Consider the following 22,615-nt stretch of genomic DNA (forward strand, 5'->3'; position numbering starts at 1 on the left):
CAGCATCAGCAATGTGCATTGATTCTGGTGAACCCAAGACCAGTCACTAGATCCTTTAATGCACATCAAAATCTCACAAGATCTTTAGGCTCGAGCGGTAGTGAAATCCCCTGATACACATTAGACTGCTGTCAGTACAATGAAATCTGCCAACAATCCAATGCATATGGAGAGTGCTCCGAAACACTCTGGGGGGATCTGAAATGGCCATGTTTGACTTTAATGGCAAATGTCTGTCCTTGTGGTATATGTGGAATAGTTCTTCCGAGGACTCGTAGTGCCTTGGATTGGATTCAATGTATTAATAGCATAGCAGAACGCTTAGGTATTCTGTACATGTATAAAACTTGAAGGCAAACTATAAATGCAGGTTGAATTAAAAAACGCCAGGACACCCTTTAATTTCAGAGTTGAAAGGGAAACTTACATATCTAATTACCCCAGCAACTAATGGGTGAGGGGGGGGGGGCTATATATTATGTCTGGAACATGGGCGCCATCTTGAAAGATGCTATAATGGATCAAGGACAAGTTTTTCCAATGGGAATGTAGTCATGTAACATCAAGAAAGACCAGAATTGTCCCAGAAATCAATTGCTGAAATCATATTTGTGGTATCTATAGTGGTTCAAAATTTAGAGACTTGTCCCAGAAATACTCGTGTGGGTTCCTAACAATTGGATTTTGCACCATCAGCCCTCTATTGAGCACCATGGACATGTGAAATTCCTGTGCTTCACACTAGACTTTCCCGATTGTTGTTTTATTTTCGGTGTTGATAACTTTTGCAGAGATATTGCGAATAAAGCATTACGAATTATGCAAACCAAAGTAAATCTAATGTGCGAATGTGTGGAGTCCTTCAGACTGGGAGCTGCTCTTAGTAGACATTGAGATTTCTGTTTTTCTTGCATAACTTCCCCTAACAATGTATTTTGTAAGAGTTTTCTAAACCATAAAACTAGTGATGAGCAGATCCTCTAAAATTTGGGTTCGGCAAAATCCTAATTTTAAAATCCTATTCGGGTCCAGGTTTGAGTGCCCCCGTGATTGGTCCTCGTACCATAAGGATGGTAACTGCCTAAATTCCGTTGGCAAAGTTGAAGTTGCCAGCGAGCTTTAATCTACTGCGGCCATGTGTGCCACCATTTTGGGGTAGGTTATCGCACCCAATGTCTTCATCAGGGAGTGATAATGCTCTCCAAAAGGTTAGTCCTGGTGCTGTCGCAGCCAATCAACGCTGTCAGCAGGGTTTAAAGAGTTAACACTTGTATTTGGTGACAGCACTGCTAGTGGGAGTTAAGCTGGGGGAAAGCTGTACCAAACCCCCGAAAGCTGAACCGAATCCCCTGAATTCGGCACAAACTTGAAGTTTACAGTTCAGGTCCGCTCAACACTACCTACATCGCCTAAGTATGTTAACCCCAATTATTAGGATCGGGATAATAAGGGGGTCTGACTGCTGTGGCCTCAACCACTCAGGAGAACAGACCTCCAGTAACCTGGAGAACATGGGCCCCATTCCAGAAGTACATAAAGTGATGAGTATAATACCTGGGGATGTTTGAAGTTCTAATTAAATGGGTTGTCCTTAGTTGATAACTGTTAAAGTGTGCTGAGGTTTTATTTCACAGGCCTCGATATGATACCCAATCCTAACAGAAGTTGCCAAAAATAACTAATATACCATTGTGTATCATATGTAGTCATGAACTGAGCTGACTTTGGCCTTAGACCCTCTTTATCTTTTCACTGTCTATATATAATGCAAGTGATGAATATTCTTGAAGCTTTTTGCTCACTGTCAACTCAGTTCACCTGCAAATAAAGCTAACGAAAAAAAAATCTATATCACTAATCCAGAGAACCATGTGTAATGCCAAGAAAGTATAATGAGCCTTCTTGACTTTCTACTTTGCACATGACACGAATGACGGCTTCAGAATTCGAGAACCTAGCACAAAATGTTTTTCTGGGTTTTCAGTGTGTGAAAATGTCTTGACATGGCTGCATGAGAATGAGTACATGAATGTGTTAGTAGTAAATAGGTAGGTGGTAAGAGGTGGGGATATGTACAATGACAAGGCAACTTTACAGAGAAATGTGATAATCAAGCCCGCAGCATGTAGAAAAGACAGATTCCGGAGAATAATTGGATTCTGACTGTATAAAAAGAGCATGGCGTGGGGACGTGGGCGTAGCTATAGGGGATGCAGATGTAGCTAGTGCATCCTGGTCCTGGTGCCCTTTACAGCCATAGACCCCAATTAAGCGGTTGCTAAAATGATCACAGTCACTTGGATGGTGGATGGTCATGTGATTGCAGTGGCCCAGTGACCACAGAACCAGAACCGTTGATCCTTCTGCCCTGGGCCTCTGGGTGTTTTCCATTTAAACCAGAAGATTGATCTATAATTGTAAATTTGTAACGATAAATTGAATTCTCTGAAGCTTAATAGCAACCCATCATCAGTCTTCAGGCTATTACAGATGATATCATGACACTGTATATTGTGAAGTCAAAAATGGAATTATGGTTGGTCATAAAGTCTCTATCATTTTGTATTCTGCTTTATTATAGTGGAAGCGACAGGTAATTTCTCTATGTATAAACCTGTATAGACAATATACATGGTGGTTAAAAGGTCAATAGACAACGAGTAGACCATTAGAAGTAGGGCCGGTGGCTGCACTGGGCATACTCGGCAAGTGCCACTTGGAGGGCCCACATTAGGCTGTATATAAGGAATCTATGGGGGTTTGGGGGATTGTATCTAATGAATCCATAGGGGGTGAGGGGGGCTTTATATTAAATAACCATGGGGGGGACTGTTTGGGTTGATAAACTAGGAATTATTTTAGGGAAGAGGAGACTGCTTTAGTTTCTGAATTTTTAATGCCGCCACGTGAGTTTACTGCAAAGGGGCCCACTGAGGCTCAGTCGCCCAGGGGCCTACAGAAACCTGGAGCCGACCCTGGGCAGAAGGAGTGTCTGGCTAAGATTTTCAAATGACCCAAATCTGTGTTATTTGCCATAAATAGGAATGGGAAACAATATGGGAGCAATATCTTTGGATAACTTTTTCCTGGGATTTGAAGTAGAAACTTTATGAATTCCTTCTGTATATTTTAAGACAAATTCTAGGGTTACTGATAAAATTAGCTGCTTAGGTTGAGGCGATAGGTATTGGGTTTACCGTGAAGATTGACTACAAGGAGCACCCCTCTCTCTGGAGCACCCATCCACTCCGTGCATCACAAAGGCAACCCAAGTGGAAGATGTAATTCTTCATGTCTCCTGTAGATGTGTTGTAGAGGAAGTGATTCCTCTAATATTCACTATCGTTGGCATGTGAGTAAAAAAGGTTTTTACACAGTTCCCTTTAATGACACTTTTGTACCAAATCAATGTCAATTTGTAAATAAAAAGGTTTCCCAATCAGCCAATAAGTAGCACAACTTAATGAGGGCCCGTCACCAGGTTTTACCCCACTTAACTACTAGACCCTCAAGTAGGGTATGAAATGTCCTTTCCAAAATTCCTTCTTCTTTTAGGTGAAATTTCAGCCTTTTCCCTATTAAAAAAAATCTCCTCCAAAGTCAGGCAAAAATCACAGCAGGCTTATGGCTTTGCAAACTACAGAACCAGAAATAAAGGCAGCTAAATACATGGTTGGAACTGTAAGCTGCAGATAAAGATCCAGTTTCAGCTTTTTTTAGCTGCCTGTATGTCCATTTTTGTAGCTCGCAGAACCATAAGAAACCTTATGGGATCTGAAAGATGAGATTCTTATCTTTAAAATGACACACAAAGCTTGTTTTTAGGTACTATAGAACCAAACATAAGGGCTTCCGAAGTGATTATTGGTGGACGGCGCTCTGCAATTTTTTGTCAGGTCCATAGAGATTAAAGGAGCAGAATGGTCATGCACGGCCGTGTTCTCCATTAGTCTGAGGAGCGGCGGTCCAACGGACCCCTCGTTTTCGCGATCTGCGGGGTTCTCAGCACTGAGACCCCCACTGATCAGCAAGTTAGGCCCTAACCGTGGATAGAGAATAACTTTCCTTCGTAGGAAAACCCCTTTAAGAGCACTTATTCTTACACTTATTCTTATCATCTTCTCTTCTTCATTATAATCTACTTTTTACTCTATAATCTCTGCTGAACTTCCTCTTGCTAGACACATAGACATAAGCGGTGAGTGAGTCTCTGCAGCTAGGTCTCCATTCAACAGCATCAAATGTAATCAGATGCTACAAAATGCAAAGCCACATAATGTCCAGGAATAGTGTCACTCCTCATACAGACGCTCTCGACTTCTACAAAGTTTGTTGAAAGGTGAGATACCCAAAGCACCAACTTTCAATCCTAATGTATTACAAAAACTATTTCTAATCTTGCAAAATGTAATCATAGATTATCACCGATAAAATTAATTATTAGAAATATGATGGTTAATTTTCATACACTGAAAACAGTGGTGTTGTAGTAATATACAGGGCAAGTAGAAAGTCACCACTTTGTATCTCAAGGGTCTACGTGGAAATATCCGGTCTTCATGGTTATCGGGAAGATCCATGGAGCACATAAAAGCTAAACAAACACAATACTTCATCATAAAGTAGTCCATGTGTTAAAAATAAATGGACTTGTTTAATTAATTTACCCTCCTGTGTGGAGTTAGATGGGAGTCATTTTTCTAGATTGTGGAATACAGTAATGCGATTTAGTCCTCATTGTGTCAGTGTCACATTGTGGAATTGCTAAGCCCCCGGCTGACTGCTCTGTGGTCATCTGATTTCCTGTCACACTGAACCCACTGATCAGCACAATTCTTGACATATGTTATAAAATACTGCAATAATTTTCAATGAATTATTCATTAAAAAAATAACAAAGCTTTCTCAACTGGAAGGAGGAAAAATTCCCCGATACATGCAAATGGTTAAAGAGTATTAAAGGCCAAAAGAGCGCGAGCGATCCATCCGCTATGAGGAGTCTATAGTGTTTATGTGAAGGGGGATGGGATATGGTTCTCCATGACCACATCGAGCTTATACGTCAACCAATTGGGGATAATCATATCTACATTCAAGAGTAAAATGTTTTACATAACTTGCACACTTTCTGAATTAAAAGTATATAATCCGCTCCTCTCTGTGATATTAAAGGGGTTTTCCTACGAAACAAGTTAGGCCCTATCCACAGGATAGAGCTCAACTTGCTGATTGGTAGGGGGACTTACTGGGCACATGGATGACACATAGATGACGCTTGGCTGGGTACATGGATGGCCTTATGATGCTGGATACAGCCGTTGGACACCGCACGCTGATGTGGTCCCACCAGTACCGGCACTTAAGCTACCTGTTACTGACGTTGCCACGGCCGCCTGTGTGGCCTCTGGTTGGACCTGAACACCAGTATCACTTGTGGTAGGTTCACATTTCGGCAGCCTGGTGTCTCCTTGATACTGGCGCTAATGTAATTGCTAAACTGGCAATTAATTATTATTGCCAAGTATCCTAAAAGGGGATCTCCCATGAAACAAGTTAGGCTATATCCACAAGATAGGGCTTAACTTGCTGATCAGTAGGGGGACTTAGTGATGCTACCCCCAAGGATCAAGAGAACAGGGGTTGTTTCGTGGGAGATCCCCTTCAAGTATAAGAATCTCATCTTCAGATACAGGCAGTGAAAGAAACTGGGAACTGAATCTTTATCTGCAGCTCACATTCACAACTATGGGGCACATTTACTTACCCATCCCTTGAGCGATCTCCGCTGTGCGTTGTCCGACGATTATGGACTCCAGCGCTATTCACTAAGATGGTGCGCCCGATTTCCTGCTTGTGTTGCTTCGCCACTCAGGTCCGTGGGAGTTCACCTTCTTCTTCCTGGTGCATGTAAGTGCATGGCTTGCGACACAAATTCAAATGTTAAATCCTGCGCTCAGTCCGAATTTCTGTCGCATGAAAGCCAACACATTTGAGCCAACTTCCCCTTTTAAATGCGCCACAAAACGGTAATAGGCGGAATATCTGCCGTTTGTGCAGTCCATGGACCCTTAGTAAATGAGCCCCTATGTCTTTTTACCCCTTCCCTTTGACCTTTTTCTGTTTTGCATTTCATTTTTTTTGCTCCCCAAATTAAAAAATTCATAACCTTTTTATTTTTCCATGTACATAACTGTATGAGGGCTTGGTTTCTGTGTACCAAATTTCTTAATGACAATCTTTAATATTCTATGAATTCACCACAAAACAACCAAAATATCCACACATAGGTACATACATTATAGCATGTGCATCTTCCAAACAAGTTTTGAAAAATCTAGTATCTAGGATCATCACTCGCTGATGACGTCAAGGAGAACGACGATCCTCGGGTTTTACCGTGGTTGGGAGCTGTTTGGGTTCTGAATAGAAGCGTTTATTCATCCCTAGTTAAGAAGCAATATAATTAATGCGGGCAATTAAATTGACAGAACAGAGATTTATCTTCTGATCTTTTAGTGTTTAGGGTTGTAACCACGAGAAAGGGGCGAATGCCTAAAGATGGTCATACTGTGGCCATAGACAGGGATACTTTATGGTAAGAGCAGTGAGACTATGGAACTCTTTGCTATAGGATATAGCAATGGCTATTACCATAGACATGATCAAGAAGGACCTGGATACATTTTTGAATGCAAACATTTTCCAGTTTATGTGAACAAAATTTTGTATTAAGAATTGGTGATCCAAGAATTAATTGCCATTGCCATATTTGGGTTTGGGAAAAATATTTTTCCATCCTATTTTTGGTATTGCCCTTATGAGTTGTTTAGTACCTTTGTCTGGATCAACAATTTAGGATAATTGATGTCGCTGTTTTTTTTTCAACCTTATCGACTAGGATACCATGACAAGAAGTCTTCCATCATCTGAACTAATGTTGGAGGATATAACCTGAAGATGAATAATTCTACTTGTAGGCTCCCAGAATTAGAGATTCTCGATAAGTTGCTCCATAAAAAAGGAGGCAACATTTGAAATGTGCTGATTTAGTTTACAAACATTTAACAACTTTGTCAGAGATATTCAGGTTACTCCGGCTAATGTAGCATAATGTAAATTGGTTAATCAAGTAGTGGGAGGTGTTCAACCCTGGGCAATGGACTGATTATCCAACTGTGTTGGTGCCGCAGGCGCACAGTTAGGGTAATTGCCCATTGTATGGTCTTATACTGATTGTGCTCTGGAAAATAGAGTTGTTGCCTCATTTGCTAACCTCCGTCTTATGTTGCCTTGTGATACGACTTATTTTGCTGTTTATAGCTTTGTCTACACAGCAAAAGGGAACTATTCAGCTATACTGGATTTTAATGAATCTTCTAATTTACTCTAATTCTATTCTTTCAAGAACACAAAATGTAAATCTTTCTAAGTGTTGAATTAAGAAGGCACAATAATCTTAAAATATTTTATTTGTGGTTTTATATAGAGTAGAAATGTTGGGATTTGCCACCGATACATGATTGTTGGTGTCCAACCTATTGAGATCTCCATCAATTCTGAGAACAAAAGGACAGAAGAACGATGTGAATACCATATGAGCAGATATTTAAGGACTATGTTCGCTAAAGTCCCAAGTACTTGGGGCATAGTACAAAGTGGGGCATATTGGGTGCCATTATTTGTTAGGAGGTTCATTACTGGGAATAATCGTTTTGATGATCCAATGATTTTGTGACACAGCGATACCTTCCATGTTTACGATTATGTATATATTTATTTGTGTTCTAGATAAAGTGCAAATATAAACTTTTATATATATATATATATATATATATATATATATTTTTTTTTTTTTTAACTTTTCTTTAACAATTTTTAGATCCCTGGTACTTGAACCCTAGTGGGTCTGGTCGCTTCTATCATATACTGCACTACTACTGTATTGCAGTAAATGGTGATTTTCCAGATTATCTGTAACCGTCTGGCTTGAACCAATAGACTACCAACAGTAACAGCATGAGAATCAAATGGTGTTTCATGCGTGCTTTGCCTGCATTGGTTAACACACGCAATTAGTTCCAGCACCGATCACGGGTGTCAGCAGTGGGCAGTAGTGGATTATAATATAGGTGGTTTGGGCAGTAGCCCAAGCCTTCTAGTGGGCCCATGGCCACCCAAACCACCCATAAAATTTTAGACTCTGAAGGACCTTGATCCATGAAATCCTCCCAAATCTGTCCCTGCTCTAAATACACATGTACACAAGAGCCATTTCAGGATGTTTGAAACTCCAAAGATCCTGAAACCACAGATTGTAAGCAGGCAGAAGGATCGCACCCTCCATTTTCCATGTTTGTTTCTGGTACCGTAGGAAGTGATTTGTAGGGGCTATAATTTTTATACAACCCAGGGCCCATGGTAGACTTAATCCACCCCTGGAAGTGAGTGAATGCTACATTATGAAGTAAACAAAATGTATGAAGAGAGCTCAGCCTGCAGGCTCTCTCCATACACCCTCACCAATGAGAAGGGAATAAAGATCACAGAGACATTGTCAGAAGTCACTACACTTATATAAGAGAATTGGCTGCATTCCTCAACTGTATGGGACCCTCTGATCTCTTGGGCCCCAACCAATAGCTTAGGTTGCATTATGGGTAAATCCTTCCACGCCTATTAAGGGGCTTTCCCATGAAAGAAAATTCTCAAATTTAGATCCCCTAGTGATGTTTACACAATAAAGATCATTTTATAGAGTAAATCGATAAGCTACAGACAGGTGATGGGGAGGGAGGCATATAGCAGAGCTGTGAATGTTATGGCTGTTATAGCAAAGCTGAGAATGTCATGTGTAATATGCCTGTCATGGATCTCATCACATCTCTCATCTCTGATCTATATCATCTCTCTTCCTATATGTCAGATACTAGTGAATGTTCAGAAGCTAAATAAAAGTGTAGATAACCCTGTATTCTGATAGTCTAAGCACATTGTCAGCACACAGCATCTCACAGCACTAGAGGGATCATGAAGTGTCTGCTTTCCCGCCCCACACTCTGGAATCTTACACTGACCATCAATGAGTGATAGGAGCTAAAACAGCAATAAAACTCTTTACAGCTTTACATTTTATTGTGTAAACATCACTGGGGATTAAACATTTTTTTCCGTTTCAATAATTTGTATTAATTTAACAGAATGAAAATATACATTCCAGTACATTAAGGTAGGTACATAGTAATGAGCAACTACAAGCGTACATCTTAGGTCTTACATATCAAATATCCAATGCTACAGGGGATTTAAATTTAAAAAAATTCACGGGGAAACCCCTTTAAAGCTTGGAGTTGGTAGATTTGGGTAAAGGTCCTCCACACTGGTAACTCACTAGCCAACATGACTAGATTAGCAATCCACAAAGCAGAAAGGAAGGACGACCCCAGTCGAGGATCCCTTCCCTTTTTAAACATGGATTTATCTATAAAAGCATCTCCCTGCCCACACTGCATAATTCATCTATATGTTTAAAGGGTGAAAATTCCAGCAGAGCTAAATCAGATGCGCCCAGCAATTAGGGCACAAAAGGAGAAGACACTAACTTAATCCGGCCATCGTCTTCCGTGCCTAATTAGTGCATGCCCAACTTCCCGCGTTACTAATTGGCGGCGCTTCCGTCAGATGCTCCGTGTTAAGCTGGATCTTTTCATTTTTTTTTTTTTTTTTCCTCAAAGCAATCCAGGATTTATTGCCCAGCCTTTCCATTTCTAAAAAAGCAACAGTGTCAGTGAGCTGGAGGCATAAACACAATGCAGCGCACGTCGCTCCTTTGTTGTGGAGCCGCTGTAATGTGCACGCTGATCCGATAGAGAGGTCCCCCTTTCATGAAAACTCTCCCCAGAATTTAGCCGCCAGGAGGGGCGAAGCATAAATTATCCCTAATCTTTCATTCACCTGCGTTTTAACACTTTGAAGTTCACAATGCTGCCGTATCACAGGCAGGTAAAAAGAGGCTTCATGTATATTTCCCAGCATGCCTCTGTGCCGTCTGTGCCGCAGCTGATAGTCTAGTCATTGTTTTATACCACAGGAACGAGGCAAAGCCCGGAGCAAACCTCTGCCGCTGCTCTGTGCTAGGGGATCCGACTAAATCCCTCCATCTGACCACCCGGCTATATTTCACAATGCCGGGTTTCTCCATCATATAAAGGGCCCCATCCATTTCATTCAATATTAAAGACGAGAGTAGCAGATCTGAAATATACATCACTATACAGTTAGGCTAGTGATATGCTGCAACATTTCTTCTATTTCTATCCTCTTTTATTTATAGCTTGGGCATCACATTGTTAAAGGAAATTTACCATCAAAATGCACCATGACCATAAACCAGGGACACTTACTCATAGATCCAGGCACCATGGCTGTGTTCATCTTTATAAACTTCTTATCCATGGCCTCCTTACTATTAAAATTAACTTTTAAAATTATGCCAATGAGTCAAAAGGACTCTTAGGAGTGTCACCAGAGCTCTTCCATGCTGTAGTTTCAAGGACTGTTTCACTGTCTCCCCTCCTCCTGCACTTTCCCCTCCATCTGCCTGCTGTCATCTCACGCAATGGAAAGGGAAACGTGCTCCTGCACAGTGTAACAGCCTATGAAGCTAAAGCATGGAAGAGCTCTTATAACACCACCAGGCCATGGATAACAAATATAAGAAGATAACCACCATCACTGTGCCTGGATCTATGAGGAAGTGCCCCTGGTTTGTCATGTTTAATTTTGATGGTAGATTTCCCTTAAAGTGGTTTTCTTACAAACTAAATCCCGAGGATATGGCCTAACCTGCTGATCAGTGGGTGTCTCAGTGCTGAGAGCCCCACATATTGGGAAAACATATGGAAATTGCCGAGTGGAAATTGCTGAGCGCTGCGCTCACCGAACACCGTCAAGTCTATAGAGATTAATGGAGCAGAACAGTCATATGTGGCGAGAAAGTCATGGTCCCTAATTAGACCCCTGATCAGTACAAAGTTGGTTTTATTAGGTGATATGCCATTAATGTAATACATGGGAGGGATATTATTTGTTGATCCTAGTTGGATTTATAAATAAAAATCTCCAATGTAGATGACCAGTACCGTACCAAAAAAGGACAAACACTTAAAGTGAATCTACCATTGGCTTTATGCATTATGAACCAAACATACCTTGATATTGCTGTAGCTGATGCCGAAACATATCTTGTTTAATCCCTGAACCAAGTGATTTTGCTGAAAAAACAATTATACAATTATGATAATGAGGCTCTGTAGCTCCTGTGGCTGGCCCAGGGGTTCTCCTCACCCTAATTATTCACTGCTCCAGCCTTGTCCTGCCCAGCATAAGATGAGAATATGTAATCACTGTGTTGTCCCTGACAGGCAGAAGTAATCAATTGCTGCACCATCCCCCAGCTGCTGTGCATGAGTCATCCAGCTCAGGTTGATTAGTCCTGTCTGGACAGTTCAGGCAGCTCCTGTGTATGTGGAAGTAATATGTTTAAGTACGGCAGCCAGCAGCACCCAGCTTTTCCATGGTCCTGAATTTTATAATTGTTTTTTGAGCAAACCACTTGGTTCAGGGATTAAACAAGATATGTTTCTGCATCAGTGTAGCTACAGCATTTTCAATGTATATTTGGTTCTCAATGCATAAAAACTATAATATGTAGTCATGATTGTTCTTTCGATGTTCTTCATAAATGTCGGACAATAACTGACATCATATGGGGGGAGTTGAATTGTGTGGAGTTTGTCCCATTGGTTCTTAGGATTTCTTGGGATGATGTTCATACTTTGTTGCAATCCTACAAAGCAGTTTAGTTTTGTTATTAATTTTACCCAGGCTCGACTTCTCCTCTACATCTTCTCCAGTTTTATCGTATTCCCCATGAACAGATTGAGGATCAGGCGCTAAAACTTAATCATCCAAAACTAACTGTGTTCTTCCATCCCAGGCATTTGCCTACAATGTAGATGTATTCCATGGTGTTCCGTCTCTTGGATCTATGTAACATGATTTACACTGCTTAAGGAACCCAGAGGAACATTGTATTGTGTGCGATACAACCTCTTATAGATTTCTCAGGTTACAATTGTTTTAATGTTTTCTTTTGTTCTATAGTAAATATTGTGGGGGAATTATCAGAGCCAGAATCCTAGTGTACAAGCTCTGAAAGAGGCGCAGTCCCCAGGTTTATCGCAAGGAACTTCCCTTATTTCCCCCTTTCCACCACTTCCACGACAAGGGGGCATGGAGGTGTGTGAAGGGGATACGCAGCCAGCAGCTCAGGAATTGGCGCAAGCTTGCTTGTGCCAGTTTGTGGCGCAGGCAAAGGCGGTTTACTGCAAAGTGTCAGTCCTTTTGTAGAAATGCCGACTCCACAAACCAAAGCCTCCTGATAAATCCAGTGGGTGCCAGGGGTTGGAGATGGCTTCATATGCCGTGTGCCAGGGTATGATAAATTCCCATTGAATCAAGTCAAGCACAAGCGCCTGCGTATAGTAACGTCAAAGCCCCTCTGGCGCAACCCAGAGACTACACTAGTGGCCCTCTGCGCAGTGTTTATTTCTATGCCTGGCACATCATACGCACTTTCACCTTTGAGAGTTTGTCCGCTGCGGCTTGTGCCTGTCCACTCCACTGCCAGCCCAGCCCCCCATTCACACCCCTCCACACCTCCAATCACCAGTGTTGTCCTTTAAGACATCTACCATCAGAAACATGTGCGCCCCAAAAAAATCAAGAAACATGTGTGCCCCAAAAAAAGAATGTTTTGCGACAAACGTAATAAAAAACTATAGTATGAGACAAACCAAAAAAAAAAAAAACATACATAGACTCACTTGATGAATTCAGATAAAACAAAAAAGGACAAATTGTAATGATGAATCCCCCCCCTCCCTCCAGGAATTAAGCTGCAGAATTGATTGTATCTAAATAAATAGATAGAGAACATATTAATAGATCGGGTAATAGATTTTATTAAAACTTTGATCTTTTGTATCATTTTCTGCATTTAGTCAGTGCTGCTATATCCTTTTTTCTATAGACGGCTTTTTAATATGAATTTGAGCAGCTTTTAGAATAATTTTCCATCATTTGTTGCAGGAACGTGCTGTAACATGTAATTAGGGCGGCAATGTAACAGATAAACTTTTAGCTGACATTTAAAGATGGACAAGTCTTATTCCTATGGGATTCGGCTGGTTGTGCCTATCATTCATATGAATTCCCCTGGTGCCGCTCACACTAATGGGGGGTCATTTATTAAGGGCCCGATTCGCGTTTTCCCGACGTGTTACCCGAATATTTCCGTTTTGCGCCGCTTGTACTTAAATTGCCCCGGGATTTTGGCGCACGCGATCGGATTGTGGCGCATCGGCGCTGGCATGCGCGCGACGGAAATCGGGGGGCGTGGCCGAACGAAAACCCGACGTATTCGGAAAAACCGCCGCATTTAAAAACCGAAAATGTGTCGCATAAGGACCGCTTACCTTCACCTGGTCCAGCTCGGTGCATTCCGGCGCGATGAGTTTACTTTCAGCGCAGCAGCGCCACCTGGTGGACGGCGGAAGAACTACCTTATTAAATCCCGGCCGGACCCGAATCCAGAGCGGAGAAGCCGCCGCTGGAACGCGAATGGACCGGGTAAGTAAATTTGCCCCATGGTCTCTAATGACCATATGCATATTGCACATTGCATTTTCGACATCTATTAGTGTCAGTGTTAAGGTGTTATTCAATTCAATATATCAACAGCTTAATTTATTCAATCTGAAAATATTGGAATATATCTATCTAATATGTATTTCTATACTATAAATTATTAAAGAAAATCTACCATAAAAAAACATGATAAACCAGGGACACTTACTCATAGATCCAGGTACCGTGCCTGTGGTACTCTTATATTTGTTATCCATGGCCTCCTTCCTTCTAAAATCAACTTTTTAGCATAATTTTAAAAGTTGATTTTAGAAGGAAGGAGGCCATGGATAACAAGAATAAGAAGATTACCACAGTCATGGGCCTGGATCTATGAGTAAGTGTCGCTGGTTTATCATGCTGGACTTTCATGGTAGATTTCCATTCATTTACTCATTTCTCAATGGATAGGTAAATGGAAAAATAACACCATTCATTTTCATATCAATTCAGAGTTACTTTTATGGATTACGCCAACAAGTTGGGCCTTAAGAAAACATGATTTGCAACATGTTAATCTGCTTGATAAGGTACCAGAAGAAGTACCTTGTAAGGATAAGATCTGCTCAAAAGTTCCTATTAAATTCTTATTTGTCATTTACCTATTGGTTGGTTTAAAATGACACTGGAACTTCCTGCTAGGAGAGAGGGAAAGAGAGCTGATACATCCAAGGTCTGGACACAGAATTAAGCAGAAAACCTAACGCTTATGTTTATCCATTACAAAAGAATCTAAGTTCTCCTATGTTCAGTTTTCGAGGCCTTGAATTCAAGTTTTTCTGCCGCTGTTTCACGTCAAGGTAGAAAATTCATTATTAAGTCTTAATTTTTGATAAAACTCAAATACTATTACATAAAGGAAACAAGTTCACTCATTGAACTGACAATAATTTTCTGGCAAGACAACAATACAAATTTATATTGACACCGAATTAGCTGGGCTACGTAGCTTTTTCTATTGTCTTATAAATAAACCAAATGTTTGTACTTGGGTTTTGTTTTTAAGGAGTTTGTCAGCCATCAAAAATGTAACCTGTCTGATTACCTGCTGTATCTGTATTTGTAACCTTAACCCTTATCTACAAAAAATGCCCTATGGAATTTTAATAGCCTATTACGAGAACCGCTTTATAGGAGTTTATTATTCACTTCTCTTAACTGCAGTTGTTCCTTTTTATCTAGAAATTCCTGGGATCCTTCTTTTCAATCAAGTCATGTAAACCCGTGGTTACCCAAGTGCCTTGCTGTTGACTTCACCTCAGGTACCAAACCCCTTGTATAATATATCTGCCTGGACTGTGGTTTTCCACTTGCTATTGATGAAAAGTCAAGCTCCAGACACACTGTTAGGCCTCGCCTTGGCTGGAGAGAGGAGGGGCGAGCCTCCCTCACCCCTCCCCTTACCATAGAAAGCCGAGTGGTCATCGCTATAAAACGGCAAAATATAGAACATGTCCCATATTTTGCACAGCCAGGTCACGGTGCAGTGAGACACAGGACCGTGACTGGGTTCCATAGACCTATTTTAGGAAATATTATTGCGCTCCTAGCAGGGAGAGACGGTACCACCTCTAGCTGCCCATGTAATGTTAAGCTGAGGCATTGTAGGATTGATAAAAGGCAGCATGTAGAGAGTCTGAGCAGAAAGCGAGCTGTTGAGAACAGGAACGAGGAGAGCCTATCAAACTCTAGACTTCTTTTGAGTTGGGTAAGGAGTGTAGGTTTGGAATATTTTTTCCTAAAGTTTCTTAAAAATGGTGTTGGTCTTTTCCTTCAGGACATATGTACACAAATGAGCATGTGTGCATACTGGATGCTAATTATGTCTGCCAAACATTTGGTTAGATGAAGTTCTCTCCAGACCATGTCCAAACCTCAGGTATGTTTTCTTAGGTCCAATGATGGTTATGGTCAAAAAAGGAATTATTACTACAGATGGTCATGCATATTAGACTTAGGCCAAAAACCCTAAACATCTAATATGTGCAAACATTTTGCCCAAGGTTCATTCAGCAATTGTACTGGGCCCACCACACAACCCAAAAATCTAGGGGGTTTAAAATAGTTGGCCAAGGTTTCTCCAGTATTTGTTGGGAAAGAAAAGATTGGGCATGCAAAGCTTTATTATGTATGATCTTTGGTTCCCTGGGGAGAGAAGCTGTCCACATAGGTGCCTTAGCTAACTTTGCTTTTTCCATTGAGAACACATGTATGTTTGATTGAACCCGGTGTGCAAGTGTCTAGAATGTTTATAGGAATAGCTCTTGGCCACCTAAGTGTTCGACTTTTAAACATAATGGAACCTATAGACTTGCATGCTGTCCCAAGTCAGTTTCACCATGGAAGTCCTAATATCTTCCATAGTTCCATAGAAAATCTATAATTCACTAGAGACATCAATATGGTTTTGATTAATATTCAACACTATGTATAAAGGATTCCATAAAGAATAATTATTATAGAAAGCTCAAGCCTCTTTTACTTGTTGGCTATGAGACACCACATTCATTATAACCATAGTTAAACTAACTAAAGAATGGATTCCAATGGGGAAGCGTGTATGGATGTCAATCGCCCATGGCAATGTCAACGCTACCCACCAATCTGCATGCCTAAGCAGTCCTTGTCTTCATATAGATATTATAGCTCAATTTTCCATGTGATCAATGGTCACATGACAAGCTCATTCATATTTATAATGAATGCCATATAACGATACACAGTACATGAGCCATCAGTCTCCGATGTAATTGACCTGGGGCTATGGAGAGTGTTCATGTGTCATTATGCCGCATCGGTGTGTGAGGATAATTGCCTGTAGCTCAGTCTGATTTACTACAGGACAATGTATGGATGGACGTTGAGCAAATCAGTCATCATAACCTCCTCACGCTTGACATACACTTGCAATCTGATCCCATGTAAACATCACAAGTATCAGCGTACCATCAGCGCTATTATTTCGCCTCCTCGCGAAACACTGAACATTATTACAAATAGGAGACATTTGTAGCTCAGATTAAATCCTTCAAGCAGAAGGACAGAAGATATTGAGGTCTAGAAGCCCGAGAATCACAACCACCATTGCCATTATCTGTATTTTCACATATGGGAATGGTAGAGTCAAGATCTTCATCTTCCTAATTTCTTCCATGTAAGTTTCTAGTTTAAATTGAGTCTTCCAGCTGCCAAATCATCCCACAAATAGTCATTGTGTAGGACACCCAATAAGCGTGCCAGTTCCCTTTCCAATAAGACATTCCTTCCCTATGTCCTCAAATTCTGTTTTTTTAAAGGAAAACACATTTGTATCGATATGCAAATAAGCTTTACAATGCACAATTGATGGGGCTGTACCTGGTTTTGCACTTTTATTCTTCTCTATACACGTATAAAATCTATATAAAGGGGTAAAGTTAGATATCAATCGAAAGAGTTAATTGTACACCTGCATAAATAACCGACCCCTAGTGCACCAAGAACTTCATTAGAATAAATGTAAAAATGGGATTTTCACTATTATGACAGATCTTAGGAAACAGGACAAATGTGGCCTACACAATTCACGTATCACTTGTATACAGTAGGTTCGGAAAGTATTCAGGACCACACTTTGTTTCATTGCAGCCAATTGGTAAGAATAAAAAAGTTCTTTTCTTTGCTCATTAATGTACAGTCTGAACCCCAGTTTGACAGAGAAAAAATGAAATGTAGATATTTTTGTGAATATAATAAACAAGAAAAACATGAAATATCACATGGTCATAAGTATTCAGACCCTTTGCGGTGCCACTTATATTTAAATCACATGCTGTCCACTCTCCCTGAGATGGTTCTACTCTTTCACTGGAGTCAAACTGTGTTTAAATAAACTGATTGGACTTGATAAAGAAATGCACACACCTGTTTATATAAGATCTCACAGGTCACAGTGCATGTCAGAGCACATGAGAATCTTGAGGTCTAAGGAACTGCCCAAGGAGCTCAGAGACAGAATTGTGGCAAGGCACATATCTGATCAAGGTTACAAAATACTTTCTGCAGCACTTAAGGTTCCTAAAATCCCAGTGACTAATGCTTAAATGGAAGAAGTTTGGGATGACCACAACTCTTGCTCGACCTGGCCATCCAGCCAAACTAAGCAATCGTGGGAGAAGAGTTTCGATGACCGCAGACTGGGCCTAAGGTTCCTTTTTCCAATGAGACAATGACGCAGGGACTTCAGAACATCTCTGTGACCATCCCTGACTGGCCAAGCCGGAGCCCTGACCTAAACGTAATTGAGCATCTCTGGAGAGACTTGAAAATGGCTGCCACCAACATTCACCATCCAACCTGAGGGAACTGGAGAGGATCTGCAAGGAAGAACGGCAGAGGAAATCCTCGTGTGTAAAATAATTTCCAAGAAGTTCTACTCAAATACTCAAAAGCTTCTACTTAATACAGAGCAAAGGGTATGAATACTTATCACCATGTGGTATTTCAGTTTTTTGTGTTTAATAAATTAGCAAAACTATTTACATTTTTGTTTTCCTGTCAAGATGGGGGCAGATTGTACATTAATGAGCCAAATTACAGAACTTTTTGATCTTACCAATTGGCTGCAATGAAACTAAGAGTAAAAATGATCTAAATACTTTTCATATCACTGTGTTTTGGGAGTTGGCAGAATCTCCAATACACAAAAAAAAATGCTAATTGAACAAAATATCTGGTGCTCTTTGTTTGGATCAATGTGGGAAGAAGAGTGGTCTCAGAGGACCTTTTTGGTTTCACACAGGTTTTTCTAGGTGACTTAACAAGCACATAAAGATTAAGTAAAAATATTATAAAAATCTAAAAACTTGCGATCCTTGCCATTTTTTTAAGCAAGCAAAAAAGATAATGAAGTCACACAATCTACAATATGTTTAATGAAGTTTTAAGGAGGGTTTCATATTTTCCATTTTATTTATTTATGGGAAATACAATCATTTTTGGGGAAATTTCTTATTTTCCTGTAAAGTAACACTTTCCATTGAATTCCAAAAGACTGGTTTCTTTCCCTTTACGCATACAGGGTCAACTATGAATTTTCCATTAGCATGTGCATTATAGTGATTGACAGCCTCATCCCGCACTCTCATCCTGGCGGTGCACCGGGTGAGCTAAGGCTTCTTTTCTCCAGTGTCCACCAGTTCCAGTCATTAGAGTTGTGAAAACTAGACAAGAGGATGTTTTAGCTTTATAGGGCTGACCAGTATTAGGACTATCTGCCAATAGCAGACTATCATAAGGTTATGTGGGGCTTAAAAACATTAAAAAGTACAAACCAACAGGTAGCAAAAAATCTTTCATCATTTTTATTTCAATACATCTTGAATTAAATTTAAAAAGATTTAGGACTCTAAACCAACTAGAAGTCGGATATTATTTTTTGGGGTCCTCATTGAAAAAATAAACATATATACCATACTTACCTAGATGTGAGCCAGTTGCAGGAAGTGAAGCTGGGATAAGGGACAAGGATAGGAGAGGAGACAAAATCCTCCGAGATGCGTATACCATGAATCAGCAAGAGAGGCCTCCGCAGAGGGAGCGTCCCAGCCAAGAGCAACTCAAAGTAGGTGACGTCCTTCGATAGTGCTCTACATTCAGGTGTACTGAGAAAGAGTGCAAGGTTCCAAAAGAGGCAATTGTTCCCTCCAGAGTCAACACTTGGCATATGAAGGACTAAGCCTCACACCTCCAACCAAGGAAAGGAGATTTCCCTACAATGAGAAGAAAGCCTGACCTATTAATTCCAGCTTTTATTAAATTCTAAAATGAGGTTTCCCCTTGGATTGGACTAACCAATGCAATAAAATCCTAATATCTGTAATTTCTAAGAGTAATTTCTATTTCATTTCTTAGATTGTGCACAGATTTTGCTTTGTATGGTCGCATAAAATTACTTTAAATCTAAATTTTTAGTAGTATAAACAGTAAAATTAAATAAAAATGAATAAAATTCCCTTGATTGGGTCACTTTATGCTAGTAAAAAGTACTGACAACCTTGGCGGGTGGGAAATGTTTGCACTTGAGTCTTTAGTTACAATGGGGGTCATTTACTAAGGGCCCGATTCGCGTTTTCCCAACGTGTTACCCGAATATTTCCGATTTGCACCGTTTTTCCCTGTATTGCCCCGGGATTTTGGCGCACGTGATCGGATTGTGGCGCATCGGCGCCGGCATGCACGCAACGGAAATCGGGGGCGTGGCCGAGCGAAAACCCCACGGATTCGGAAAAACTGCCATATTTAAAACAAAAAAAGTGTCCCTTGGGACGCGCTTACCTTCACTTGGTCCGGCTCGGTGAATTCCAGTGCGTTCAGATGCTTTTCAGCGCAGCAGCGCCACCTGGTGGACGGCGGAGGAACTACCTTAGTGAATCCCGGCCGGACCCAAATCCTCCGCAGAGAACGCGCCGCTGGATCGCGAACGGACCAGGTAAGTAAATCTGCCCAATGGCCACGCCCCCCGATTTCCGTCGTGTGCATGCCGGCGCCGATCCCATCGCGTGCGCCAAAATCCCGGGGCAATACAGGGAAAATCGGCGCAAATCAGAAATATTCGGGTAACACGTCGGGAAAACGCGAATCGGCCCTTAGTAAATGACCCCCAATATGTTTAGCACTTTTTTTTGCACTTTTTTAGCACTATACTTGCTGAATGTTGTACAGTGAGATTTAGAGTTAGTGCTGAATGTTGTATGAATCTATTGAATGTCCTAGTTGCACGATACGTACTATTAGGACATACTGCATAAGGGCAAAGGATGGAAACACCAGGACAAGGACCAAATCGTCCTGTTCCTTAAGTGGTTAAATCGATTCTTTGTATTCATTGTGCAAATTATACTGTATGTTCTTATTACCTTCATTCTAACTTTTTCGCCTGATATAACCTCAGTTACCGTAAACAAGTCTATTCAGATATGTTCTCGCACCGATCCGTCTCCGTCGTGTAAGTGTTGGTATTATGTCTTTCTTTTCTGTACATTGTTGTCTATAAGGCACGCCATGCTTTCAGAAACTAGACCGGAGCTGAACAGAAGGAAACCGGAGTTACGGTATTATGTTCTCAGAAATCAGAACATGACGCCCTTTGTCTTGGATTTGGCGATGTTGCTCTTTAAATTTACATTCATACATTTCTATGATTCTGTATCTTCATTAACTGGGGCCATGCTTGCAAGATCACAGCCAGGAAGCCAGACACAAAGAGCTATTTACATATATAGAGCAAACAACATAAAACACCTGCCAATAGCTGGTATTCATAGAGTCTCCAACTGCTACCCCGGCTGCAGAGATTTCCAGCTGACAAATATATTCACACTTCTACATTTTGTAACTTTTTTTTTTCCAACAATTTCCATATTTTGGTTGCAAATGTGACATTATATGTAAAATTCACAACTCTTTTACTCTTTGGCTTTCTGCTTTAGAGAGATTTATACCAGAAGATTATTTTATCAGTTTTTTCAGCCTTATTTTTTGTTTTTATTAAGGACTGGGAATGGGTTTTTTTTTAGACATCCAGCTGCTCCGATTTCTTTGTTTCACAAGTCCCCGAGTGGACTTCCTCATCCCCACCCATACTCAACCAATCACTGACTGTAGCAGTGACCACCATAGCCAGTGGCTGAATGTGCTTTTTGAGCACAAAGTGGAGACGGAGCAATAAGGGTATTGCTTATTTTTTTAAAAATTCCCATTCTGTCAAAATTTTACTGCATTGAACAATAGATTTAAAGGGGTTGGCCAAAGTTTAATTGTTATGCCATTTCCATGGGATAGGGAAAAACTATCTGATCTGTGAGGGTCTTGAGATCATGTGAATAGAGGCCCCTTCCGCCTAATTGGTGGAGCTGCATGTATAGCTAACTACAGAACTTACATAGACATTGAATAGAGTATTCCAATAGGTGGGAATCGGGTCCCCCTTTGTCCTGATTATCTATTAGTCACCCACTGATCAGATTGCTAAACTTTATTTTGTAGTTAGGGGGGGTTTCAATTAAACATTGAATAACCTTTTCCACACACAAATCTTTCTTATATTCTAAGCAATGATCTATAGCATCTATAATATAGCATCACAGTTTGGGCACCTATAGTATTGTATCTCAAATGGGGCATCTGGTATAACATCACAACTGCAGCACAAATAGTATAGATCTCAAATGGGACGCCTATAGTATAGTATCACAACAGGAGTATGTAAAGTATAGTATCACAAATGAGGAACCCCTATATTAAGACGTCTTGGGCACCACTATAGTATAGTAACACAACTGGGGAACCCCTATAGTATAGTATAATAAATTAGGCATTTATAGAAAAATATCACAAATGGGGATACTATGGCATAGTATAACATAGTCTATATTATGTCATCTCAAATTGGAGATCTATAATATAGAATCATTTTGGGGGCAGCTATAGTGTAGTATCACAAGTATAGTATAGTATCATTATTGGTGCAGCTACAGTATAGCATAACAACTGGGGCACCCGTAATATAGTATCACTATTGGTGCAGCTACAGTATAGTATCACAAATGGGGCAACTGTAGTGTAGTATCACTATTGGGGCAGCTGTAGTATAGAATCATTAGGGGGGCAGCTATAGTAAAGTATCACAAATGGGGCCCCTGTAGTATAATATCATTAGTGGGGCAGCTACATTATAGTATCACAACTGGTGCATCTGAAGTATATTATCATTATTGGGGCAGCTATAGTATAGTATCACAAGTGGGGCATCTGTAGTATAGTATAACTATTGGGGAAGCTATGGTATAGTATCACAACTGGGACATCTGTAGTATATTATCACTATTGG

General features: G+C 40.6%; 1 protein-coding gene across 14 annotated transcripts in view; it reads right to left on the bottom strand.

The window, feature by feature from the left end:
• MYT1L (myelin transcription factor 1 like) overlaps positions 1-22,615 on the bottom strand; it is a 325,893-nt gene that overhangs the window by 171,521 nt on the left and 131,757 nt on the right. For 2 of the 14 annotated variants that reach the window (XM_072143504.1, XM_072143490.1), the window contains exon 1: positions 5,247-5,298. The exons of 8 other annotated variants lie outside the window; for them this stretch is intronic. In XM_072143504.1, coding sequence (XP_071999605.1) covers positions 5,247-5,266 — 20 coding nt within the window. In that variant the 5' untranslated portion in view covers positions 5,267-5,298. Of the gene's footprint in view, positions 1-5,246; positions 5,320-22,615 lie in introns of those variants that run through there. 4 more of the 14 variants (XM_072143498.1, XM_072143489.1, XM_072143497.1 and 1 more) reach the window with 3 other exon arrangements.

Source organism: Engystomops pustulosus, chromosome 3 (assembly GCF_040894005.1).
Source record: "Engystomops pustulosus chromosome 3, aEngPut4.maternal, whole genome shotgun sequence".
NCBI classification, from domain to species: domain Eukaryota; kingdom Metazoa; phylum Chordata; class Amphibia; order Anura; family Leptodactylidae; genus Engystomops; species Engystomops pustulosus.